General features: G+C 37.6%; 1 protein-coding gene across 4 annotated transcripts in view; it reads left to right on the forward strand.

Annotated features, from left to right (window-relative positions):
• Nucleotides 1-27,940, forward strand: part of LOC141919487 (cytoplasmic protein NCK2) — a 155,988-nt gene that overhangs the window by 41,019 nt on the left and 87,029 nt on the right. For all 4 annotated transcript variants that reach the window (XM_074815157.1, XM_074815156.1, XM_074815155.1 and 1 more), the window contains one exon: nucleotides 14,269-14,510. In XM_074815157.1, coding sequence (XP_074671258.1) covers nucleotides 14,285-14,510 — 226 coding nt within the window. In that variant the 5' untranslated portion in view covers nucleotides 14,269-14,284. The remainder of the gene's footprint in view (nucleotides 1-14,268; nucleotides 14,511-27,940) is intronic.

Here is a 27,940-nt window from a genome sequence, read left to right on the forward strand (position 1 = left end):
CACTGGTCAGACTGAGGAATCTGGCCTGTAAGTGCTGGCTGGGCATTTTTGCATCCTGAGTCACTAATTCTGCAGAAAATAAGACAAAAATTGGGGGCAGCGGTTGATGTGGTGTCACAGTGTTGCTTACCTTTATGGAACTAAAGCTTGGTTTCAGGATTGAGTTTTTGAACCTAAATGTATTACATGCTAGAGGAGCAGGAACAGGGCATCAAATAACACTTCAGTCAAAGACCTGTTCCTCTGAGTTCAATTTTCAACAAGAAGCTTAAGAACAAGAACAAATAAAATAAAAATGCTTGGTATTAGTCACTTGAAGCATTCAGAGGTTCTGTGATGCAGGAAAGAGAACTCTGTGGCTAAACTTCCAAATTCCAGACCTGTGGTTTTGAACCTGTTTTTCCTTTATTTAATCTTGGTTCTAGTACAGATATTAATCCTCACTGTCTCTCTCCATGTTTGGAAATTATTTGGCTACTATTATTTCCCTTTCATGTTTCTTGATGCGTTTTATTGTTATCTGGTGGGAGTAAGGATGAAAATGTGTCAATGAGTGTGTGAGGATAGAACGTCTCATTAGTGTAAGAGTACATAACATTTCTGGATGAAAGGGAATGTGATGTAGCAGCCAAAGCCAAATGTTTAATTTTTAACCGATTTGTTTATTGCAGGGAGGTTTTATTCAGAAAAGTAAGCTGTGGAGAAATTTCTGGCAGAAGATAGAACAGTAGGAGGAGATTTAGAGGAGTTTGGAAAGATTCAGTTTTGTTCAAGCACTGGAGCTGAGAGTAGGAATAAAGGAGGATGAGAGTCTGGTGTCGCCAGGCAATGTTGGTCTCTGTTCAATGCATATTTTGCTCATAGGAATATAGACTCTTCTAATTGCTTATTCTTGGTTTGGGGTAACTGTTTCTATGGAAGAAGTCAAATACTCCTAGTCTTTATCCTGTAAAAGTTTACTTTCGGAAGCTTATCTTTTTGAGCAGCAGTTCTGGTGCAGTGGAAAAATCATACTGGGGTAATAGTAGTGGAACAAATTTTTAGGTTGTCTGTGTAAACTGTCTTAGAGTAGCTGACATGTGAACCGCAAGGTAAGAGTTCAGAAAAAGGAGCATCTTCGTAACGTGCTTACAGCAGCCTGTGTTCTCTGGAGCACGTCTGCATTGCAGTAAATACCCTTCCATCCTTTTCCCCCTGTGGTGAATGGTGTTCCTCTCTTGGTTTTGTGTCCCTCTCCTTTGACGGAGGAGTTAACAATGGCTTGCTGCTGTAATCATGTGACAGAGCACTCACAAGTACTATTTTTTTGGAGGAGAACCTCATTTGAACTGGTGGAAGATATGTAAGAAATAATTTGGTTGAAATAAATGAATGCTGCCAACATTCCAGATCAAAAATACAGTCTTGACTTTAAATTTAAAGCATTTTTAAGAGCTGTAGGACAGGTTGCTTTGAAACCTGTTATATTTGGAAAAGTGTGAAGGATAGCATTTCCTCTGCACTTGTGTTTTGGGAGTGGTAAGAGAGGATTCCTGTCCAGACTCTGAAGAGATGTTAGATGGAAGAAGAACAGATAACTTGAGGGGGAGACTGGTATGGCCCTTTCTTGCCTGGACTGATACTTTCCCGGTTGTGTAGCATTCACACAGCAGTCAGTGTGACCAACAAGAGACTGCAGCATTCACTCACATCTTGTACAAGATCCAAGAGTGCCTTTTCATTTAAATTGTGCTTTCTCTTGGTACGTGTCTTATCAGGAAATTAAAAAGATAGCTCTCCGAGTAACTATCTCGTGGTCCAGTCTTCTTCAGGAAGATGTTCAGATTTATACAGGACTAAATTTAATGGTATTAGCTGTTTCTTAATGAAATCTAACACTATCTTTCAAGCTGCCTCTTTGGTTGCGTACATAAGCACAGAATCAAGAATGATATCTTGCATCCGGTGATTATTTTTACCTGTACTATTCAAAAACCTTACTTCTAGAAGATAGCCTTTTGCCTGAGAAACTCTCTTGGATACGAGAAACAGGTGTTCAGTAAGCCCAAGTTCAGCTAAAAATCTGGAATTTTGCCTTGAGAGTTAAATTGAGGAGTATCTTAATTTTATTTTTGTTTGTTGCTGCTACATGCACCTTTTTGTATTGGATAAAAATTCTAGTCTAGGTGACCTGATTAAAAAAAAAAAAATAATCCAGAAGTCTCAGTAAACTGGAAAGCTCACAGGAACAGAGTCTGAACAGGGCCCTTAAATCACCTAGTGCTCTGTGAGCTAGGAAATTAAAAATTGTTCTAATATATGTATTTTTCACATTTTCCCACTGTCATGAGGTAGATTGGGTTTTTTTTGTAAAGAAGTTGATAAATTGCTTAAGACTATAAAGTGAATATTGTCTAGAAATGGACAATATATTCTCTTTTTTTTCCTTAAACAGCTTTGGTTGGGAATAAATGTGGTTTTGAACTGAACAAACATCTCTTCCTCTTTCTAGTTAAAAAGTGAATATATGATTTTTCTATTGGGGAACAGAAGGTCGGCAGTTCAATTTTATTTTCAGCATTTTATAGACAGTTTAAAGTGAAATCCCTTGAAAAGTAGGTAGCAGTGTTTCAAGGGATTAGCAGTGAAATGTAGCAATCCACAGTGATTCTGAGCTTTGTCCTTCTGTGCAAGATCAAGGTTAAACTTCTTATGTCTGAGGACTGTTCTTTGTTTATACAATACATAAATGTACTAACACTTCCAGTGAAGTATAATTCCTGCAGACCACTGAATGTTTGAACTAGGGGAAAAGAAGCAGCAATGGAAGCGAATCATTCAAACACTTTTTTTTTTTAATTTTGAAAGAAATTCAAGGATGTCTCCTTTATAAAATTTCATGGTGTTCACCATATCCTGAGTGGCTGGCTCTTTTAATTTCAAGGCGAGAAGGAAGGTTTATTGATAGTGAGGATGAAAGTGCATGAGCAGCGGTACACTTAATTTGTTCTTCCACAGAGCATGTTTCACCAGTCTCACCATGTAGGTAATATTACCTGAATGTCCTCTCAGCAGAATATCTGTTATTTTTCTATGATCTTGTGTGCTTGGCTCCCTCCTATCCCCTTTTTGTAAGGGACTGTGGAGAGGTTTGTAGGTGTAAAGTGATTTGTAATTTTGTCTTGTATAGACGCCCAATGTATGTTGTATTGTTTCTGGACTTTCCCCTCTCTTCTATATTTTTTTTTGTTTGTTTTCATGTATTTCCAAATGTACAGGTAAGCTTAAATGTTGGCTGCTGTGAGGAATGGAGAGAGAACAGTCCAGAGCAATACCAACAAACATTAAGATTATCTGTGTCTCTGACTTAGTAGAAACACCTGTAAACCAATGCGGAGATGTGGCCATTAATCATTGCTGCTGTTTTAGAGGCGAGATGAGGTTTCTTTTCCCCAAAGTTTCCTTTAGTGCAGTTGAGCTGTTTATTAGCTGTGTGGCTTTTCAGAAACTACTTTTAAAAGAATTCAGGAAGAGGTGAGCTGATGTTCTTTTCTGACCCTCTTTCTTGCTGTATTTATCTAAACGTGAGGCAGTGTTTGGATTTCTGTCGTGTTTACTCTGCAGTCAAGAAACATAGGCCGAAAAAGCTGCCTCCTCCCTGTTTGTCTCTTGCTATTTGCAGCTGAAGGGTCTGAAGATGTCCTCTCTGCACAGTCTGGGTTTTACCACTGCTGTCTAGAATGTGGAAAACCATTGCTCTTGATGACAGTGCCTTCAAAATAAAGCAAGAAGCCTTTTGCACTAATGGTGGAAAAAGTCACCGTAGATTGGGTCATCGACAGTAGTTGCATCTGTGTAGACTACTGATGGAGGCAGATTGAGAGTGCAGCCACTATTGGCACCTGCCTGAGCCCTGCTTGCTGGTGGAGCTTGCAGTGACAGATGCAGGAAAAGGAGGTTGAGGGCAGATGGCACGTGCACATGAAGGCTAAAGGCTGGAGGAAGGGATGTCAGATGGCTATCTGCTTTATATTCAGGCGTTTTGGGTTTTTTCCCTCTTCCAACAGACTAACACCAGCGATGATAATGTAATAATTCATGCTCCTTGTGTTTTCTGATAAATATATAATAAAAGGGCATGAAAAGATGCCATTTTGTATAGCACTTAAGATATGGGGAAATACATTCTTCCAAAAATACCATCTGTGTTGGGTGAAGCAGTAATAAAATAATTTAACTACAGAAATCCTCTCTCTCAGTGTTTTTTGCCTGATCTCTAGAAGGTGGCCAGTACTGTCTGTTAATCTTTGTCCTGCTTTCTGAATGAAATAAGAATACAAATGTCTTAAAAACACCACACATTTTCCCCCCCGCCCCGCCCCTGGCTGAAATATGTTTGGGTGTTTTTTAATCCCTTAAGGTTGTCCTTAGCCAATTTCTTAACAGACATCTCATATTTATGGAAAGACTTGAGCCAGATTTTTATTATAAGCCCTTTGCCCTGTGTGGTGGTGACCATACTCAGCTTCAGTTCAGCTAAGACCTATTAGAGTGTTTTGTCTGTAACTTCTATTACTATTGTTATTTGTCTTCTAAGCATTGGTAAGTTATAAGGCTCCTAACTAATACTGCAAAACTTTAACATATGTTGCTACAATACTAGTTTGTTCCCGTAGAATACCAGCTTTTTGTCCTTTGAAATAGAATTTTAAATTTAAATCATCTGTCAGTAGCTAAAAATGAACACTGACTGCTTTATAATAGGCATGCTGTTCCAAAAGGGGTATAGAAATACCCTTTTCTTTTTAAGTAAGACATCAAAAGATTTTTAAAAACTTAGCTTCCCAAAACAGCAGTGTGCTTATCACATAAACAGGAAAGATAGTACTTAGTATTGTGTTTTAAAGACTGTCACATTGATTAAGCGTTTGTATCTTGAACTGCCCCAGACCAGGGAATTTTATGGCATAGCAGTATTACTAATGAAATGGGGAAAAAAAAAAAAAAATGGCATTGGGAAGGTTAGCTTCTGTGAAGGTCACAGTGTGAAACAGAGTGAAAATTGTATAAAATTAGGGTGGTATTGTATGAATTAGTGGAAGGCTAGAACTCATATCTGTGTTCTTTTAAGTGCTGCAACAGCCTACCTTGTACAGCCCAGATGGCTTTCTCTTCCTGCCACTAGAGAGGTAGCAGGCTGAAGTATCTGATACTTTCTCATAGAAATGTTAGCAGTTTAATTCTTATCTAATAATATTTTCCAGAGTCTTACTGTTGTGATGGCATTGTGTCCTCTTCTTTTAACTGCAACTTTTTCTGAGACCATATGCCTCAAATTATGAAGCTATGTTAATCTAAATAATGGGCAACCATGACTGTGAGGTGACTTTGGCTTATGAGAAAGGAGGAAAGATGTGAGTTGGGGGATTGCCCTCACTACGTTCATTGTGCTTGGCAGTCTCTACCTTCGAGGGCATCCCCGCTGCTCTTGCCTGGTAGATGCTGGTGCTACACCTACCTGCCTGAGTGGGGCCTGGAGAGCTGGGAAGGGCCTAGGCATCATCTACAGCCATCAGAGATAGTCATTGCTAAGACTCTGGGCTGCATGCAAACCATAGGTGGGTCTCGCTGAGGAGATTGAGACTTTGTGATTAAACTATTCCTTAAATGGCAAGTTTATGTTTTAAAAGACCGTTTGAAGCAGTCCCTGCTTATTTCATTTGTGTAGACTGATTTGTGTGATAGGCTCATGAAAACATTGGGTGGGAAATTTTTTTACAAACATCCTTTTATATGTTATTATGTAAACATACATAAAGTGAGATTTCTTTTTTGTTGAATGGTAAAGTGCTGTACTGACTTCTTAGCAGGAAGGATGTATTTCTGGGTGTTTCTAATCTGTATTCTCCTTTATTTCTTTGTGTGTCTTTTAAAAAGACTTCTAAGCCACTTACAAGACAAAAAACAAGCTTAACTTTTGTGCTCTATTGGAGCTATGCAGAAATTCGTTACCACTAAACTAGTCTTGAGGTTTCCTGTTTGCAGTTGTTCTGTAACGCAAGATGCAAAGTGCGGGAGTGTAACTGCAGTTGTATTAGAGATTGGGATATCAGATATGTTGTGGGGCCAAGAGAAGCAAACATTACTCAGAAGCTGTCAGAGGCATCCGGTTGAAGAAACAAAACCCCAAACCTCGCAGCATTGTGCCCTGAAACAATGGTGGGAGATACAGAGGGGAAGAGTGTTTGAGGTGTGCAGGGGCAGGCTGTTGGGTAGCATCAAGATGAAGTTACTTAGTATAGTTCTAAATTACTGGTTCATTAAGAGTGATCCTTGACTTGTTTTGGAGATATACAGCCCGCTTATATTTTAGCAAGAAATATCTAAAAAAAAGCACACTTGTGGCGCACGTAGAAGTGGGCCGCAGCACCTCCAATGTGATTAACCGTTCTACTGGGCTGTATCGCCCCCACAGTTTTATCTATAACCATTCTTTTCTTTTTTTTTTCCCCCTCCGCCTAAGTGGCTCACAAAGAAACCAAGTACTTTTGCACCTAAAAACAAGTGTCTTGGGACCTGCCAGAAAGGCTCATGGTGTCTGTTGAGCCTGCCTTTGAAGTCACCCCTGCGGCTGGGCCTGTCCCTTGGCTGGTTGCTAATCTGTTCAGTATGGGTACAGGTTGGGATGGATGGGTGGATCTAAATCAGGAGCTCACATGAAGTGAAAAATGTACAGAAAAAACAGTCCCTTTAATAAGTACTAATTGCACATCCGTAATCTGCTGTTATGCTGTGTGAGTTTTTGGGGTGGTCCTTTGTCTCTTTCCTTTATTTTTCTTTAGGACTAGAGTTCATCTGACTACTTGGTGGTGTTATCAAGGATCGTCCAATTTATGCTTTCAAATTAGTGGCACAACTGTTATTCTCCAGAACTACTTAATTGCTCCAAATTTTTGTCAGAGTTAACACTAAAACTGTAAAAGCTCTGTGGACCATTCTGCAATCTTAGGGTACATTTGAAGATTAGAAGTATTTAATTTTTCTTATTATTTTTATACCCTAGTTAATGACAGAGAAGAAAATGGTTGTCACTAAAATAATCCCATAGTGTAGAAATAAGTATTAAACATTTTTTTCCCTACGTCATGTGCAGGAAACTTAGTGTTCTATCTAATTCTGTACTTACTCTATTGCTAACTATATATAAATATATAAATATAAATAAATATATAAATAAACTATATTTAGTTTATTCCAGATGCAGTTTAGTAACTTTTTATAGTTCTTAATGAGCTGAACTGCACTTCTTTTGATAACTTTCAGTTTGCATTTCTTGACTTGAGCTTGTTGCTATCAGTTTTTCCTTTTCAAAGAAAGGAGCAGGGAGGGGGGACGCAGAAAACCTCTAGAGCTTTTTACTTCACTTTTTAAACTGTATATTCTTTTAACCATATACTACTACTTCCATAAATGCTAAATTGTAAGAGTAGTTTGGGAAATGTAATAAAACATTCTTCCCTCACAATGGATCCGTTTATTTACATCTTTGGTGATGTTTATTGTTTGCAGCTCCCACTCATCCTTGCTTTCGGCTTTGGAAAACTGATCCTCCTAAAGTACTGACAGTGGCTTCTATTGATTGTGATAGTGTCTTCAGTTTGCACATCAAAGTAAATTAGATAGTAATCACTTGCACTTACTCAACTATCACTTTTAGTTCTGTAGTCAATGCATCCTAATGAGGCCTAATAGTGAAATACCCCAAATTAATTGTCAAGCTTGTGTTAAAATAGTCGGCAATTTTCGGCAGCCCAGGTATGTGGGTTTCTTTCTGCTCAGATATCTGTTTGAGACCTCAGAACTGCATAGCCAGATGATGAATGTTTGGTCACTACAGCTATTTGGTTAACTTTCTTTAAAAGAAGGGGGCAGTATTCTTCCAATAATTTTTGGTGCGGTGACCTCTTTCCAAAGAAGTGTGTCCCTTGGGGTGGATTGACACACATTATATGAGTATTAAAGTGTTAAACTGCAGAAGCAGTTAGACAAGGTGGCCTTTGTGTGATCCATCTCCATTTATCTAAGCAACCAGCAAATAGCCCATGTAACAAAGCATGGAAAGGGTTTTACTGGTTTTAACATAGGGCTGCAATTTGCCGTAATTTGGGTCAGCTTTTTTACTCTTTTTAAACCTCTGCATTTTGAGATTTTCTAAGCAATCCTTAGAAAGATATTTTGCTTGGTTTAGGTTAACTTTGGCCTTCACATGAAGGAGATCATATTCTCCTGTTTTTTTCAAACATACGTACTTTAAGTGTCAAAAATGTTGTGTTCTACTGGAAATAACTAAAAGTATGTCCAAAAGGTGTATTTTTCTCAAGTTTTCATTTGAATTCACATTTCTGTTCTTTTTAATGCCTTCTGAGTTCTGTCTTTGAGTTTGGTGCTTTACTGATCCCTGTGAACTAAGTGAAACAATCTCAAATGTAAAGATGCGCTTTTTTGAAATCTTTTGATATGTCAAAACTACTCATCCAGGCTGATTTAAAAAAAACTAACCACATGCCCACACACACAATGAAGAAAACAACTGTAAGTGAAAACAAAGCTTCAAATCTCCTGAAACAGTAGGCAGGCTAACCAGAGATTGCATCTTCGTAAATAAGACTTAGAGCATACTTCAGATAAGTGAGCTAATACAAGTTATTTTATTAATTACAGAATACACTAAGCACATCTGCTTACTATGAAAGAGGCCTTGATGGAAGGAGACTTTATTTTTTTATTTTCCACAACTGTGTTACCTTGGAGGACCAAATGTTGCCTATTTGCTATAGCTTAGGAAAGATTAACCAAGGAGACACCAGATAGCTGACCTGTCAACTACATGTGCTGCAGAGTTCAAAACCCATTTTGATTTTCAGAATTTGGGGTCAGGAGAAGGAGAGGTTGTCAGCCTTCAAATTTTAGAGAAAAATGTGATATGTCATTAGTTAGCTCTTCATTCTCCCAAGACAATTAACTAAATATTGTATAGTAATTATGTCTTATGTAATATTGTATAGCAGTTACATGTTATATGTACATCAGTGTCATGTAAAAGCCTCCATGTCAATTTAGTGCCTTTCTTTCAGTGTGTCTGTCTTAGGAGGACATCCAATTCCAGAACAGTCTGTTATATCAATTGTCACTTCCTATTAATAGAATTTTTGCTTGTTCCCTTGGTGAGGGATTAAATTTCAAGCATTACTGTCAGTCATTTTTCAGCCATGTTCCTTTTTGCAAAATAAATTGTGAACAAGGAGAGCAACTGCTTTCTTTCTCACTGCATCTTTAGACCTCAAACATACCTCGTGTTTGCATTATTCTAACTAACTCTATCCCTGATATAACCCTGAGCCTTCCTCCTGAGGGCAAGAAAAGATGCTGCTTTTCTGCCCATTGGGCCAGGGCATTAAACTAGTGGGAGTGTTAACTTGTGTAGGTCTATAGGAGAAGATTCCAGTTCAGGAGGCATGCTGGAATGGATCCTTTCTTATTAATCATTGTGGGAGAAACACATTAGCCCGATATGGCGGAAGGGTGAGGGATGGGTGGGAAATCCACGTCTGGTGAAAGATAATGAGATCTGTGTAACAATTATATGTAGTTTGATATTTAAAATAACATCAACTTAGCGGATCTTTCATGTGAAAAATCACAAGCAGACTTACAAGTCTGTGGGAGCAGATTCTCTTAAGTTCCTCTACATTTAAGTTTCCATAATCTCAAATATTGCTTGCATGGTTCAGGTTCAGGTATTGGTTCAAAATGGCATAGGTGGTTATTTGTCTTTGTTTTTTCCTGACATTGCTAAATTCTTGAATCATTGGTAGTTTATTGAACATAACCTTTTCATTTCTGGAATTTCTTCTGATAAAGTCTATACGGAAGCTATAGTACTAGCTATTCCACTGATGTCTGCCTTTGTTCTGCGTTAGGGTTAGCTAAATGTTCTTCACCTGTCTGAGTAGGCTTTCAGTACAGTCGTCTTATAACTGACTTTACCTTGGCTGGGTTTTTGTTCGCTATTTTCCTGGCCTGGCAGATTTTTCAGTTTTTCCCCTCTCTCCCAAGGGTTTTCTTGTGTAGGAAAATTTTCAGGTGTGCTTCTGCAGTAGGGCAGCTGCCACTGAAGACAGAACTCCTCTCCTAACAAAAGCTGAACTAGAGGGAAGAAACAAAGTGACTGAAAATACCTGAGCTTAATCTAAACTAATTAGTTGTAATATTTCAGCAAATACAATGTTGGTAAATGAACTAGTTTACTACCATAGCTAGCAATGCAGGAAGTGCTGGGTTGAAAGGGGTTGGAAGTGTGGATTGGTCTCATAGCTGATATAAGAATTACCTCGAGTTGTGGGAGTTGTGGAGTCTGGGTTGTGGAGTTCTGTTTGTTTACTCATTTAGTATGGTGTCTTTGTTTTGGGGCCATTTTAAAAACTGCAGTTGGAAGTCGGATTACCATAAAAGTAAAGCAAATGACTGTTTGACATGGTAAGCTAAAAAGCAAGGCCATACATACACTTCTTTAAGTGAAACAGTCTTGTACTGAGAAATGACTGTTGCATTTCCTAAGTTTACAGTTCTTTGCATAGGTATTTCTAAGCTTTTCACTGGTGCTTTTTAAAGTGGCGGGTGTTATCCTATTGGGTATGAGAACACTCTATTTCAGCACTACGACTTCTGAGCTTTTTGAGGAGGAACATTCCAGAAGGTTGTACACTCTTTCACATTAATGGATTTTCATTTTCTTGATTTGAAGGGAGTCTCATGTTGACATTAGAATCTATTGGGGACTGTGGTATTTTTTGTTATGCAGTCTATAAGCAGTATACTAAAGAAATTTCACATTTTGAGTGTATGTCAAGTTTTTATGGGACACTCAGATGATTTGGAAGGCTGTATTATTGTTTTTTCCTTATGTTTTTCCCCAAATCTAGTTATGTCGTTTGCTTCTAATCTTTTGTTTGGCACACAGCTGTGCTGCAGAAGCATTTCAAAACTATTAATTCTACAGCCCCCCTTCTGGGGAACAAATGTATCCTTATTCACATACAATGAAATCTTAGCTCTGCAAATACCACAGGAAGAACCTTATTGTCCTTGATGGAGCCACTCCAATGATGTAACCGTAAGAAAGTAATTTTAAGATCTTTAATACTAGTTCCCCACACTTTAAAAAAAAAAAAACACACCAAAACCAAAAAACAAAACCACCAAACAAATTTTCTTAAAAAAGGGGAAAAAACCAAAACCCCTAAAAAACCTGCACAACTGAATTCCTCCGCACACATCCATGCAGCTTTAAATGGACAAATGTTTAGCTGTAATTACATGATGCATTTTGAGTCTTTATAAATCCTGTCCCCACTTGGATAGGAATGCTTGTGCCATTAAACATTCAGCAAAATCTTGGAGTGCTTTACTGAAAGGCGTTCTGTGTGAGCATGCCACTTAAGAAACGGCTTCTCTACACTTCTGCCAGAATTGCATCATGCAAGCGATCTTTGTGTGAAATTACATTGTTTCTCAGGCAGAGTGGCAGTTTTACATGTCGACAATAAACTGGAATTGTAGAAATCAGGTAGCTTGGGGCTCACTGTCCTGAGTAAATTTCAGAGGACTGTGTAGTTGATGTCATCAGCCCTGACGTGTGGTCTCTTCCTGTGCTTCTGTCCTTGCACAACACCTTAGGGAAACACTTGGTGACTTACAACAGTGACCGATAATATTTTTTTTTCCTTCAGAGGGATAGGAAGAGATTAATAGTTTTTCATCAGTCACTAGTCAAATATTATGCCTAATGTGTTTTTTTATTATTAATATACTGTAATATAGATAGATGATTTTAACTTGCCTGTGTTGTGAAAATAACCTTTTTTTAGAAGTGGAGCCTGTGTGGTGGCAACATCACCCAACTGTGCTGAAGGTCTCCTATTTCTTTATATTCTCCATGTCCCCGGGAATAGTAAGAATTGACCATTTTACAATTGCTGAGATAAAATAAACAGATCTAAATTGGAGAGAGAGATTATATTGACAACACTGGCCTCCAGAACATGCTTGATTGCAGTTCCCCTGTGGCTACATCAGCTTATCGACCTGTAGGCTATCTGTCTGTTTTATATGAGCCGGAAACCAGGGCAGTTTATTGGACCCTGCAGTCCAGAGCTCAGGCTTTCCTATGTGATTGTCAGATGGGATTATGACTTTTTGGGGAAAAAAAATTGTTGAAGGGTATAGTGACGTGTTTCTTGTAAAATCATCAATTCCACCTGCCTAAGTCACAGCCTGTTTGAACTGTAAGGGTTGTGTTTCTTCTCAGTTGTTCAAAACATGGTAACTTCTTTTTTAATTCATCTGGGCACTCTCATCTGTGCAAATGCATATTTGAATAATATTTTAATTGTTGTATGTTCCTTTGTGTTTTCTAATTGGAAAATTAAGACTTAAAACTTAAGACTGTTGATTTTAGCTTTGCATTTTCAAAAATGCTGTCCTGCCTTGGCCATGAGGGGTGATGTTGCTGGTGCTTTTCAGAGCTTTGCTGTCAAATGGTTTAGCAATCATAGCTCAACCCTATATGATGCTCTCCTGGAAATAAAATTGATGATCAGAGGAGGCTATTAAACTGTATAGAGTCCACTAGTGTGTCTTATGTTTATAGATTAACTTTAAACAAGGAAAACACTTTTTCTTTGAAAGAGTAGACTGCTGGGCTGTCTAGCATGTAGTTTTCACAGTTTGTACTGTAACTAAAGAGAGAAAGTGTGTGTGTGTGTGTTTACAGACTGCAGAAGGAACCCTTTCTGACTATAGGTGATACAATTTACATGCTGAACAGAATTTCTGAATGAGATTTGGGTTTTTTTTTTTAATTACCTTTCTGTCATGTAAACTTAGGTATCAGAGTTCATAGGGTTGTGGACTGCTAAGAACTAGGCAACAAAGTCAAATCATGTCAGAAAGATCCTTGGGCCTTAATAGTTTGAAGTACTCTGGGACCTGTTTCTACTAATCTGTGATTTAAAGGAAATCTGCAGCTTTTACTTAAAAAAAAAAAAAAAAAAAATCTGCTACATTGATTTTCAAATATATTCTCACTTCCCACTCCCTCCTGTCCTCCTCCACTTCCCACTCCCCCAAAAACCACCAGCAGTGATTAGAAGATTTTAGGTAACTTCTGAGAATTTAGAGGAAAAAATCAGCATGTTTTGGTTGGCATTATAATGTGTTTGAATGTCACTGGTACTGGCATGGGACTTTTGTCTTCCTTGCACACTATTGTGCTCCCTCACATTGTTCCTGGTAATTACTGGGATGCGTAGGAAAACGTGGAGGCATGCAGCTGTCTTTATGCAGCTGACAAACAGCTTTGGAAAAGATGGTTCTTGTTACAGGTAAGTAAAAAAAGACAACTCATTCAGTCTTAACAGAAGTCTGGATAAATCTCAGGTAGGGAAGAAATGAAATGCAATTGAGGGAAGCACAGTGGGTACTCTTTTCCACCCCGCTGACTTGTGCCCAGTGCAGGACTGCAGTGAGCTGGGATCTTCCCTGGAGCAAAGGGGGAGCGAAGGCTTCTCCTGAAATGCAGTCTTGTGCTGCCTGCACAAAACATTGTGAACAAAGGCTTAGTAAAGACAGTACCCTCTTCTTGATGGCAGGTTTCCCTGCTGAGTTATATTACTTCTTGAAGTATTTTTAACTTCCTACTAAAAAGAAGATGGATAACTTTGTTTAATTGCAGAAAACTTATAAATAATATGTTAGGATGAGGAACTAGGGCAGAAGAAAAATATATTTTTGGAATGTTGCTATATTTATTTTCTTTTCTCAGATCAGAACTGTGAATGCCAGGTATGGGATAGTTTTTGCTACATGCAAAAATTAAATGGGTTTTGTAAATTAGCCTTCGTTAATGTATATCTGAATAACATATTCATCTGAATATATCTGTATGTATATCTGAATAATACATTCAGAGGAAGTGAATGTAATATATTGAGACTAGAATTTACTATCAAGGTGTTGCCATATTTTAGGGGCAGAAAAAAGCAAGAAAGTTCAATATGACTTCCCTTATTTTTTGAAAGTAGCGTTTCAATCCGTGAGGTTTTTCTCTGTATGGCTTTCTCATTTTTCCCTACCCTTTTCTTGTTTATTTCAGGAGAACTTGAAGAAAAAAACTGTAAGAATTACATGATATAATTTACTGATGAGCATGTTTTAATATTTTTGTTGCAGAAGGACTCCATGAAAGATGACAGAAGAAGTTATTGTTATTGCAAAGTGGGATTACACTGCACAGCAGGACCAAGAACTTGACATCAAGAAAAATGAGCGTCTTTGGCTATTAGATGATTCCAAGACATGGTGGAGGGTAAGAAACGCGGCCAACAAAACGGGATATGTGCCATCAAATTATGTGGAGCGAAAAAACAGCTTGAAGAAAGGTTCTCTGGTTAAAAATCTAAAAGACACATTGGGTAAGTCCTTTTGTATTTTGGAAGAAGTTGAGTAGACTTGATGGGTTTCAGATTGAGAATGTAGTGTGCGTATAAATATTTTAACATGCTTGTTTGGATTTTCTTAATCCTTTGTTTGAGGTGACATGGTGGATGATTGAGGGAGGGAGGGAGAGAGGGAGGGAGGGAGAGAGTGGGGGTGGGGGGAGAATCATGTGGAAAAATCTGTAACAGGTTTTCTCACATTGCATCCAGGAGAATAAGATGTTATTGTTTTCCAGTTTGTCAGAGGTTGTGTATTTTCAGTGGCTGAAGAACTGTTTTCATTGAGATATAAACTACTGAATCTTCTCCTCTCATGCCAAGTTCTCTCACACAGAAATAGAAGGATATAAACTGGATTGTTCAGCATAGCTATTGTAGCAAAGCCAAATCACTGTATGAATGGGATTACATGATGTGTCTATGTGCAATGTCAGGGGTTAAGTTTCTGTGGTCTGAGATGTTCCTTCTGCTTCCAAGTCCTTAAAATGTACTCTGTTTTATAGTAGCACATAAATTCTTCACAACAGTGTGTCATACATATAAAATAATACACCTTTGAAAGATTTTCAGTGTGTTTTGAAGAAATGTATTTGGAAGTCAGGTGAAATGAATTTTTTTTTCTTTATTTTTGCAATGATTTTTAATGACTGATTAAGTTACTAAAAAATAAAGGACTTTACATGTGACTAGAAAAGGCTAAACATACCAATAAGTGATTGTTTTACATATAGAGGCCAAAAAAAACCCCTACTAGTGGTATTTTAGGATGTAATGAATAAAACAGAAATAGATAATGCACCTGGAGGTGTGTTGAGGTTATTTTCCGCTTGTGTTTTGGTTTTTGCCTGTGTTTTGTGAAGTCTTACATAGGGAACACTTACTGTGTTGCAGTTAGCAGTAGAAAATACTGACTCTTCAACAGAAAAATTGGAATTTGGGGTTGGACTTGTTAGAAAGCAAAAAGGTTCACTTAAAAATAACATGACAGTAGCTCGTGTATGTTTATGACAGGTGTCCTGTGCTAGTGTTGTGTCTAACAGGTTAGGTTTCTTGGTCACTTCTTCATTAGTCCTCCATTGCTGAGCTGCCGTAAAGTAAGTGGAAACTGAGGACTACAGGACGGGTGGCATGCAAACAAGGTTATCACATTATTTACTATGGTAATATTTAAAACCATAGGCCTTTCTACAGATACTCTTGGAATACACTCATTACAGTGCCAGCAAATGTGATTATGCCTTTTCAAAGATTTGAGTAAAGAATAAGTTCCAACATCAATTAACTAGTTAAAATCAAAATCCCAGTTGTGACTTTAAGCACTTTTTATATGGATTTATGTTGTTTAAAAAATATATCTTTTGTCTATGAGCTACTTTATGAAAGGATTGCATTTCTGTTGTGATAATACATCAAGTGTTTGTGTAAAATGTGGACAGTATTTATTTGATGTAAATAAACGCATTTTTATTTATATCCAACAGAAATGTGTTTAAGTGAAAGAACAGAGACGTGTCCCAGCATATATGCATGTTTACCTCCTTGATCTTAACAAAGCTGCATGCTGCAGGGTGCTTCGCTTCACTGTGCTGGCGACCAATGAAACGGTGTGAGAACAAAGCTTGGTGGTTTCATGGCTGAGCCTTCGCTAGTGTCACAGCTTCCAAACCTCAACCCTTTGCACCCACATACATGGGTTTTTAAGTTCAGAAGGACCGCTATTACAATCTACTGATTCCCCTGTACCTTTTCTAATAGTTTTCTCTCTGTGTTGTTTGTTGAGCTGAGGCAGAAAATACCGTGTGGCAGAGCTTGGCCTTTTCTTTTGCACTGACCACATGTACCTGCTAAGCATACATCCTGTGAGAGTAAGAAGCTGCCTAAGCCATACCTAACCCTCAGCCAATTGGCTCAGGCTCTTCTTAACACCCCCCAAAAAGAGTTGGTCCTTAAGAGTATTCTTTTTTTATAGTTTTAAGAGCTGTAAACGGCTTAGCATAATGAAACTTATGTCTGTGCTGTGCACCACATAGCTGTACAATTTTCTTTTTACCTTTCCTGAATTGGAGTCCTCAACTAAACTACAGTCTTTAAGCCTGGCTTGTCTTGCTGTACAGTAATTTCCCATTTAGAACAGGGAGAGCATGTGTCTTTTTTTTTAAACGAAGGCTTGAAAATTGCAAGGCTGATGCTTGATCTAGTGAAAGAGCTTTTGAAAGTTTTGCTGTGCTCAGTGAAACAATTTCTTAAGTTCTCTTCATAGAAATACATCTAATGTCTCAACAAACATGCTTCTCCTAAGATCACACGGAAATTTGCATTAATATACCTGCTAACCCAGCACAGATGGGAACAGCAGTCATGAGTATTAGTCCTTAAACCAAATCTGTTTCCAACTTTGATCTTAAAGCTATTACCAAAATATCAGGTACTGAACTAAAAGAAAAAAAGTCATTTAATAATCAGTCAGTAATGAATCCTAAATCCTTGTAATCTCAGGACAGAAACAGCTGCTTCCAGTGAGAAGGCTAGCAGGCTTTCGAAAGAGAGGGACCCTCTGATGTACCTGGACCCACCTTTCATACTTGTGCCACTCCAGCAAATGGTTGTTCCCATGGAGATGCACTTTTCCCTACCTCTTCCTTAATCAATTACATTTCCTTGTGTTCAAACATATTTCATCTGAAAGCATTGTAATTGCACAAATGATGTAGTGTGTTGTCTGTGTGATTGCCCATAGCTATCTGCCACTCTTATGCTTATCCACAGTAATTACCACTGGTTGATTTATACTTACTTCCAGATATTCAATAAATATGAAAAGTGCCAGCCATAGTTCAAATTGTGGCAGACCCCATAAAAGCTATTACTATTTAATTAATAGTCCCCATAGTTGGCTGTTGAAGTTGCATCATCTAAATAGTTCTTAATCCAAGTAGTCTGCATTCTAATGAAAGTTTATGGCACCAGTTAATACATCGGTGTCTCATACATAAAAACCCGAATACACCACAAAAGTTTACTACCTTTACGAAGTTGCCTTTACCAGGGAAACTTCTCATATCATCAGAGAATGAAGTCATGCCTGTTTGAAGCTGAAAACTAATTTTCCTGGAACTGTGTTGACTGTCATTAATTGAATCTCATCCCTAGAATACTTTATTAATAGAATCCCATCAGCTTTACTGTTGTTTGGCTTGGGGTTGATGGAAGGTTGATGGGCATGTGGGTACCTAGAACACACAGCTTAGCTTGATGGTTTAAAACATCAGCCTATTGTCAGAAATGTCTTAAGGCTTCTGGAATTTCAGCATTTTTGGAAAAGAATATCAGCAAATAAAATGTGTTTAGAGCCAGCTCTTTTAAATGTGTCGGGTGCATAATAAAATGCCGATTAACACTTGTTTAGCATATGTTCATTAAATCAGTTACTGGTGGACTGAAAAACAGCTCACCTCAAATCAGATGACCCCCACTAATTTCTGAAGAGATACTTTTTGGTTCATCCTACATCTTTTTACAAAACAATAGTCTTTTCTGAACCATTCACTCTGTCTCTCACCTTCTGAGGCCTTACTCTCTTTTACTGTATCTTCTTTTAGTCCTGTCATCAGGAAATTTTTTTGAAAACTTTTAGCTTTCCTTAAGTGACTTGGAGACATTTTGAGACTTGTAACTTTTCTATTGATGGCTGTCTTTTTATCATTCTTCTGTTTGATATGCATTACTTCTGTGTTCTTAAATCTCTTTTTTGAGTGAACTGTAATGGATACTTAGCTACAATGGCCCAGTTTTAATTATGGAAATGTGGTGTATAGGCCACCTATTAAGTATTTTAAATGATTCATCTTCTCATTCCCTTTTTTGTCTTAACTGAGTGATACTGCGAGTAAAAAGTTAATGGCAATTTAGCCATTTCAAATTACTGTCTTCTGTTTGCTCATATTGAATGAAATCTGGTAATTATTACTATTCTTAAGGCAAAATCCAGCTTCTAGGCCTGTGATTAAAATTTCATCTTCATTCATTATAATGAAGTTTAAAATAGTTTCCTTGTACAGTATTTCTTTTGTGGGGAGGGTATTTTTTATACATTTTGATTAAGTCTTACTAAGCAGGAGACCTCCAGCATGCATTTTCCAAACTGCAGTTTTCTGTAGTATAATTCTTCCCATGCACTGGGGGTGGGAAAGAATTCCCATACCCATTCGGATGGAGTGGCTGTTTGCCAGCACCACCCAAAGCTGCCTCTGAGCGTGGCTCCACTGGTTTCACCTTCTGCAGCAATGATGATCTATGCTTGGTGGCTTATGTCTGTCACACTGAACAGAAACCTTATCTGAAGGAAGCAAAAATAATTAAGTCAGTTGTTTGTGTAAGCAAAACAAAACTTCTGCATTTTTTCCATCCCTTTGCAAGTCACTTTCCTGGCAACTGCACAATTCCCCAGGCAGCAGTGTGCCATGGGTGACTGATGCGTGTGATCCAGCAGCAGGGTGCCGTTTTCATGGGAATCCACGATTTTCTGAATGTTACTGCTTTTGCTTCACAACCAGCACTGCATAATAGAGATTTCTTAAAGGTGTCTGGTCTTGCTCCCTTTAGTGAACAACCACATAAGAAACCTTGAAGACATTTCCACTCAGTTCTTGGTGTGGGTTTTTGAACAGATGCCCAGCAAAAGAAAGAAGGTTTATTAAAAGGTATTGAAAGGGAGATTGGACACCAAGAATACTGGAGATGTGTTTGCAAAATGCGTAGGAACAATAGAAACACTAGACGTGAGTGTTGGCAATGATGGCAAATAACAGTAATCTCAATAACATTTCACAGAGAAGTTTAGGTTGCACGAGAGACTCTTCAAATGACTTCTTTATTAAGCTTCTGTAAGTCAGCAAAACATTTCAGTAACTTCTTAGTCTTAATTCACTCAGCGTGTCAAATTTTCATGTGGAAATAAGAATTGCCAAGTGAGATACAAAGTACAGAAACCAGTCCTTACTTGCATCACTGTGCCTAGTACGTTATTTGAGAAGTGTTGTGAGCGTCCAGGAGTATTTCCTGTGTTTGTCAGCCTCCACGGTGTCTACCTGGGTCAATCTGTAGATCTGTGCAGCAGTTCCTGAGTGCTATATATGCTGTTGCTTCCAGGAAACAATGGTTTTACACCTCTCCCCTTCTCCCCTGCTTATTTTTATTTATTTATACAAAAAAAGGGTTTTTTCACATTTATAACTTGACATTTTCCTACCTGAGGGCTACTTAATACCATCTTCACCATGTCTTTCTGGAAATGGCTATGGAAGTTAGCTTTTCTTTAGACAGTCACTGCTTAGTAACAAGCAGAAATGTGGAACAGGTCATTTTTTAATGCAGTGTTTAACATTGGCAAACATTGTTGGTTAAGAGGTTTAGTGTTCTTCCTTTTTAGATGCAAATACTTCAACTCAAATTATTACCATCATAGTTCTGCATAGCATGGTTATGAAATCTCATTCTCCAGATAAGTCATCAACCTTTAACTTCTGGTGTGTGGGCTAGTGGTCTTTATTTTTTGTTTTGGTTTGGAGGATTTTTTCTTTTTAAAAATATCTTAGCAGCCCAATTTCAGTAGTTCTGATGTGGTATGTCTAGTAGATTTAATTGTACCAGGTGGTGTTTTGACATTCATCAAATCGCTTCTAAATCTTGTCCCGAGTACTGAAATTTGGGTACTTCTTAAGTCTTTCACTGGTGAAAGTTACTTATGTGACTCTAATTGTTGTGGTTTTTAATAGAACTTTTTCCAGTTCTTCAGCACTAGTTTTTTAAAAGTATAATAGTGAGAAGCATACACAGTATAGTGTAGCTATAAATTCAGTCTTCTGTACTCTTTGCTTGATGAATTTGTGTTTGTGTATGCCTTAGCCATATTAGCTGCAAGATCACAGAAAACACATTAAATCACTAATATGACCAAGTACTAGTTTGAAAATATTTCTATTGGTTCTTAATTAGTTGTCTTCAATTTTAGTGTTTTCTGGACACCATGTGGGTGTAAAATTTACTATAGAATGCAAGAGTGGTGGAAATAAGAATAAATATGGTATCATGGTATAGTAAGTACACTGTTGTGGAGCCTCTTAAGCATTGTAGAGGTCATGTTAATAAAAACAGAGCTGCTTGATAAGACAAATAGAAGTTATTTTAATCTCTTTAGAATTTGAGTTCCCAGTGTTGTTGGACTTCATTGTCACAGACCTGTAAGAAATGCTGATCTTTCCACTCAAGAGCAGGCATTTAATAAATTTGATTTTAAAAAGATAGATAACCAGCAAACCTTCAGAACTCTCTACAGTATGTAGCTACTTGTCAAATTATTTATCATACATAAAGATTTCTAAGTATGAAGTCTTTAGACAAACATCTCTAGTTGAAATTAGCAGTAAAATACCCTTATAGGAATTCAATCCAAATAAAAGTATTTTTCCTGTTTCACTTTGTTGCTTTGAAGCTTTCTAGCTTGTCAGAAAATGTGAGCATGACAGTAGTGACACGTCTGTTGTGACTCTTGGAGGACTGGATGAGGGTAAATCATCTGTATTGGCACTTTTAAGCAGTCTGTATACAGGAATTTAAGCTCATCTTTACAGAGAGGAAGTAGCTGAAATTTTTATATGCAGCACAAATTCTTGCTCAGTTTCCTAGAACCTGTATGTTAAAATAGCTTATTCCATGGTTCAGTTTGTTCAGAAAAAGCACTTTCTCTGTGTTCCATCCTGCTTTTTAGCTGCATTGCTCAAAATAAGCATGTTTGTGGGGCAGGGTGGCAACAGTGGTGACTCTTAACCGGTGGTGAAATTGAGGGACATGGTTTTGTGGTAGTGAGAGAAGCTGCACTCTGTTTAGGTGTGGTGTCTTTGGTAGTTTGGAGAAAAAAAAAAAAAAAAAAAAAAAAGCCAGAACAATTGCATTTCTTCCATCTTCACAGTAATAATAGATCAGTCTGGTTGCTGATTATTAGATTACTGTCATTAGATGCTGAGAAAGGAGAAATGGGAGGTGCTCATTATGATTTCAAAACACGGGGAAGACATTTCTTCCATGCCCATCTAAAGCATGTGGAGTTAGGAGCTGGCAGTGCTGATAGCACTGGCGTGGTAGGAGATGATTTGTGTAATAAGGAATTCATATGCTTTACTATGTTTCTGGAAACATATCTGCCTCATGATTATCATCAAAACCTAGACTTAAGTGGCTATTTTCAGTTCACTGATGGTCTTTAAAGATCTAGAGACATACTCAATAGCAGTAGCTCTGCATATGCAAAATGATACAAGAAGATATTGCTGACATGGTAGGGTCTGCTATCTTACTGTCAATTTGAGATATATATATATATACATAATAGCAGAAGAATATATTAATTTTGAATTAGTGTTACTATTATGCATGTTAAAATAGTTACACAGAATGCAAAACAAATTCACAAATTTATGGTTATGGACCTGTTGTACTCCTGTAAAAATTTAAATAACTTTATGCGTATCAACTATGTCCAGAGAAAGCAATTTTAAAGGAGTTTAGCACAAATTCTCCATGGAACTAAAATCAGACTTTCTAAAACATGTTGTGTTAAAATTTCTAAAGGAACATGTGCTTAAGAAGGAAAAAAATCTGAAATGGCAGACTAAGGCAAAAAAAACCCCCAGACCCTAGAACAAAATAAAACACAAACTTCATGCTTTTTTGTTACCCACAGCAAAAAGACTTGAAAGCAAAGAAAATTGGTAAATATGCAGGAGAACTCAAGGTACAGAGTAATGCTTCTTTTACTGCTTGATGAAAGACTTTCTCTGCTGGATGTATGCATCAGGCCCTTTATGTGATCCGAGGTGAAAAGCCAAAAGCAGCAGTGAAAGCAGAACCTGCAGCTTGTTGCAGTGCCCCTGAGCTCCGGTGGTAGCTGGTGGTGGGAGGCAGAAGTTTGCACTTTTTTCAGTTTAGAATTGCATGTATTATGTTCTGAAGTTTGTCTTACGTGAATAATATATTAGGGTGGATTATTTAAAGGATTTTCTGCTTCAAGAGTTTGAAACAAACATATAATGGAAACCATGATGTGTCCTACCTTTCAGCAAATTTTTCTAATATGATGGTTAAAGTAAAATGTTGTAAGGCCGAAGGTGTAGAGAAATCTTGCCGGTTTTAGTCCATGTTGAAAGAATAAATTTGTTCTTTGTATTATATTAGAAGTTTTGTGTAATAGATACTTCTCTCCCCCCACTCCCCATGCAGAATGTGTGTGTGCTTGGAGGTACAATTTGACATTTACAGATTGCAGAACGAACCTTTATTTTAGTATAATTATGTTCTGAAAAGATAAAAGGATTGCCTTAGCTCAATGTGGCTTCACATACCGGTGTCTTTGGTGGTATTACTTCCCTCAGCTGTCGCCTCGAGGACCCTTGGTTTTGCCCCTCTCTGAGCCAGTTATGTTTCAACATGTAATCATGTTTGGCCTTAGAGCAAGCCTAAAAATTAGTTCCCAAGGTAGTTTCATTGTTCTCTATTAAAGAGTCACCCTATTGCCAGCAGCTCTTCCTACACCCTGTTCCAGCCATAGAGGCAGAGCCTTTTGCTCTCTTAGCGTTAAAAGTTTGTCTGAACCCTCAACTCTCTTGATGTTTCATTTTTTCCATAGAATAAAATCCTCTAAGCAATCTGCTAATTATGTCTCTTCTTCCGAGGCAGTGAAAACAGAGTATGTTGGGGTTTTTTTTGTTTGTTTGTTTTTTTCAAGTAGTGTCTTGTATTGGATTTCTTGTCTTGTGTTCCCTTCTGTCCTCCTTTCCCTCAGGTTCCTGGGAGGACCGATGTCCGCTGGAGCAGAGGAACTGGGGGCCATAGTGTGGGTCTCCACACTGCACTCTGCTGCCTGGGTTGGACCCTTCCCATAAGCATGTGATTTTGGGGGGATGAGGTAACCGCAGTTCTTCAGAAAATGTGGTCTTCGTGCACTCTGTGTACTGTCCTCTCCTTTAGCTTCACATCCTAGCTCATGGACGTGGTAGTAGAGAAGAAACAGTTGACAGTATCTGATTTTGAGGTTTTGTTTGGTGTGTATAGCTGGGTCACCCTTCTAAAGACCAAGCTAAGATGGCTGGCAAAAATCAATAGCCTGTGTATGTACTCTTGGGGACACCATTTTCTGAAGAATTCCAGTGACTCAAAGGACAAGCGATTTTTCTACATTGAAGTAACAGCAGCTGCTCTTTCTACCGTTTTAGCATCATCGGGGAATTCTTCTCATTTAGATGTGGGTATTTCCTTCAATATGCATCCCCAAATAATTCTTTCAATATTACTGGATCTCTCTTTTTTTGAGGCCTTGGGCTGTCTTAACATTTAATCTTCCAGGGTCTTTTGGAGTATTAATTTGCTTCTTTTTCCCTACGTGGTCCCACTTGGGTTCCATTGCTTTCTGTTTTTCAGGTTTTTTGAAGACCTGAACAACAGGTGGATATTCTGTGACATGTTTTCATATCATGCAAACAAAATTTCTATATTACCATTCATGCCAAAAATAATGGGCTTTGTCTTAGAATGTACAAGAGGAGATTTCCTTCCTTTCTCTGAGTCTCAAAAACGTTTGGCTTTGTTTTGTGGAGTGCGTCCATAAAGCAGGAATCAAGAGGAGTGCAATGTATGCAGACAGACAGCATAAACATGCTATGTGGGAGAAAATGCCCAGCGCTGTTGTTTTTAAGGAGGATTCCAGTGGCAGAGATGGCTTTCTTTGAGAGTCACTTCAGTGGTAAACATGATTGTTTACTGGCAAGTAGTTTTTGTGGTCTCAGCAAACAGATTTGGACAGACACTGCTCTTAACGTGAATGGGTGGTCAGGTTGGCTAGGTGAACATTCAGGGGTGCTCTTTCTACTAGGTGACTATTTGTGGCTGTATTTTCCACCAGAAAAATTGATTTAGGGCTTTGTCTGTAGACCATCCTAAACTATACACAATGATTGCCATCACTCCTGTTTAGCAGTCTTTGGAACCTTGTAAATGAAAGAAAATGGAAAGTGAAAGAAAAGGAGAGGGAAATTGTATTCAGATGTAGCCAAAATGCCATTGTTCTTGTACATAGGCTCTACCAATTTACAAACCTGTAAGATACTTTTTAATTGTTCATTCAGGAAGCTGTTCTCCAGAACAGGAGCTAAATTTACTACTAAATTACTTACTAATTCATTCCTAAGTTTTAATCTAGAGAAGAAATCGTTTTAGTTTGTGTGTAAGTTGTGGGGTTTTATGTTTTGGCTGTGAGGGCCAAACCTCAGAGGAGACAGGCTGTTTTGTTAAGCAAGCCATTTTCCCCTGTTACTTCCGCTTCAGTGACAGGGAGTCTGGTTTTGCATATGTAGTTGCAAATGACCTGAGAGCCCTCGATTAATGAAGCTATGGGCATTGCAATTCAGAGAGAAAGTTAGTAAAGAAAAGGTGGTATTTACTTTGCTTTCCTTTCCTAAAAGGACGTTTGAATGAAATTGCAGTGTCTATGACAGGCTTCTAAGGAGTTCTGAAGTTTACAAAGAAAAAAGTAATAAACACTTTGGGTTTTCTTGTAACATGGTATTTAATGTTTGAAAACGTTAGTATGTATAGCATTGTCATTCTGACCTTACAGTAGAATTACTAAGGCTTTACACCACGCTTAGTGTTGGTATGGACCAACTGGAATAAAACACTATAACCTCAAAGAGTAGCTGGCTATGTTACATTCAGGAGGGGCTATCTTGAGCTTTTTGATGCTGAGAGATTGTCCTTTAGTCAGTATTTGCATCATTGTCCTCTAATGCATTTCTTTGAGTTGAGGGGCTGTGTAATTACTGCTTTGTAATGTATCTGTTCAGGTTTGGGCTTGATGATCTGAACTTCAATCTGTATTTGTAACACCTATTAAGCCTCCCATTTTCATGCACAGAATTGAGAGCAAATTTGAGCAAACAAGAAGTGAAAAGACCAAGTTAGTACTGTAATTGCCCATATACAAAATAGAATGATTCCATCTCAGTTACCTGCAAGAGTGTTTAAACCAGAGGGTCATCATCTTACGTTTGGGGTAGTCTACTTTGTACTTGCTCTATTATTTATTTTTTAAAAAATAAAAAAATGAGTGGCTTCCAGATTTGTATCCTGAGCTGTCCCTTACACCTCTCTTCATATAAATGTGAGGTGGCTTTCCATCAAATGCTAGAGGAGGAAAGGGTACATAAGCTGTTGCATACTTACTGAGGGACAGGAGCATCTATTGGGGTAGACAGTTTGGAGCACCTCATGCATATTAGGGATTTCTTTGTCAATATTCTGTTAGTGTTTGTGAGGGAGAGGCAAAACACGGTGTATTGCTTTCCTTCTGTACATCAAGGTAACAGAAAGCACTGGTGGTAAGTCCTACAGGGCTACTGTGTCTTCTCTCCATACCTTACAAATCTGTTCTTAGAATGATAAGGCTGCCTTAGGTTTAAGGTAGTCCTGGTCATTTTTTCTTATCAGGGCATCCTACAAAATCAAGAGAGCATCATTAATAAGATTACAAAGTAGGTTGAAATATCTTTTTATTATCTCTGTTTGAAAGCAAAGACTAAGTATTTAAAGCAAGCTGTCTTCAATTTAAATTTGTAGACAGAAATTGGAACCATAGATCTTGAGAAACCCCCATCATTTTATATGCCTTCTATTTTGAGACTGAGACAGCTGTTTTTCTATTCCATAGAGGATTTAAAATCCCAAGGCCATTTTAAATTTGCCTAGTAAGACTTCATCTACTTCACTTTTCCATTGGGGTAAGAACATACATGAGGAAGTTGATGGAAGCCTTTGGACCATGTGTTTGATGCCTTTGGAAAACTCTGTCCACATACATCCCTGTATTACATCTTTTGTTTTAACCTCTTTGTCTAAAGTGCTCTGGGTACAGGAAACTCATTATCTGGAATTTGAACGTACTTTTCCTGGTGACAGATAAGCTTATTTAACACAGTCTAAATTACAAAAATTACTGAAGTAGTTGTTTTTAGTACAGTTGTTGAGTTGATTTCTTTATGGAAGCCACCATACCAAATAGTGTTTGACGTACGGGAAAGTTTGACACTACTTTTTCCTGTGTTTGAAAAACACAGTGGTAGAGCAGCCTGGTTGTCGAAATGTCAGAATTTCACTTTGACATTTAAAAAAGAGTTTCCATTTTCTGATTTGTTCTAGTGTGGCTTTTTTGATATTGAGCTTCTTGAAGATACAAAAAGTCATTAACAGAGCATGTAAGGTTTCATTTCTGTATCACAAATGCAGTTGAAGATTTCTGGCATTTGTAGTAGTGTCCTTTAAAGAGTGCTGTTGATGGAGGTGTTGCTTCTAAAATACTGACTATCCCATATGGATCTTGGCCTTTGAATGTTCACTTGGAAACTGGACATGTGGGTGGAAGGGGAGAAAAAGGTGTGGGAGGTTGCAGACTAAAAATGTGCAGAAATGCTTGGTTTTTCTTTCTGTGTAACAGAAAAAACTTCAGTCTGTTTAATTCCTTTTTAATAAAGAAGTGAAGACAAGTTAATTTAAAATTATAAAAATAATAATAATACTAAAAAACATAAAGCTAAATGGATGCCTGATCTGGATGTTCTAGCTATCAAGAAGTTATGTGTTTATCTCTGTATTGGGTGAATGAATTACTTAATTTACATAGTTTAATGTTTTTTCTTAAGAATTTTCCTGAAAAGTTAATTATTTCTTTCTTAACAGAATTTTTTTTTGTTTTAAAAAACACTGTGCACTTTGCATACTTATTAACTGTACACATTAATATGCGATATAATTCAGAGCCTTAGTATTAGGAGATGAATAACTTGGTAAACAGAAAAGGATTTTTTTTTTTTAACTGCATATGTGTGAAGCCAGATGGAATTGCAATTCTATTAAAATGCACAAAAGAAATAATGATTTTAAGTATCCTAAATAAAAATTAGCCAAAATGTTGAATAAATGTTACCTCTAAATAAAAATGGGTCTTGACAACTTGCTTGTTTGTACTGCATCTAACACAAAATACTTGATTAGTAAATTAAATTACAATTTCTAGTAACCTTGTCTTTGAAGTTTTTTAGAACTAGGAGAGCTGTTCTGTAAAATTTGGTTTTATATTTGGGGGAACTAAAACTTTTCCATCTCAGCTGAAATTGATTTCTTAACTTTTTATGTAAGTCCCTAAACAGAAATGATTTTTAAAATACTTTTCTAACTCTTTCAGAGATGAGGAGTATTATTCAGTATTTGAACAAGCTCTTGCTCTAGGTATTTATACTGGGAGTGCTCCCAGCTCATTTGTTAGACTTCCTTAAACTCATCAGCCTCAAACTTGTTTTGCTTGA

Source organism: Strix aluco, chromosome 2 (assembly GCF_031877795.1).
Source record: "Strix aluco isolate bStrAlu1 chromosome 2, bStrAlu1.hap1, whole genome shotgun sequence".
Taxonomy (NCBI): Eukaryota; Metazoa; Chordata; class Aves; order Strigiformes; family Strigidae; genus Strix; species Strix aluco.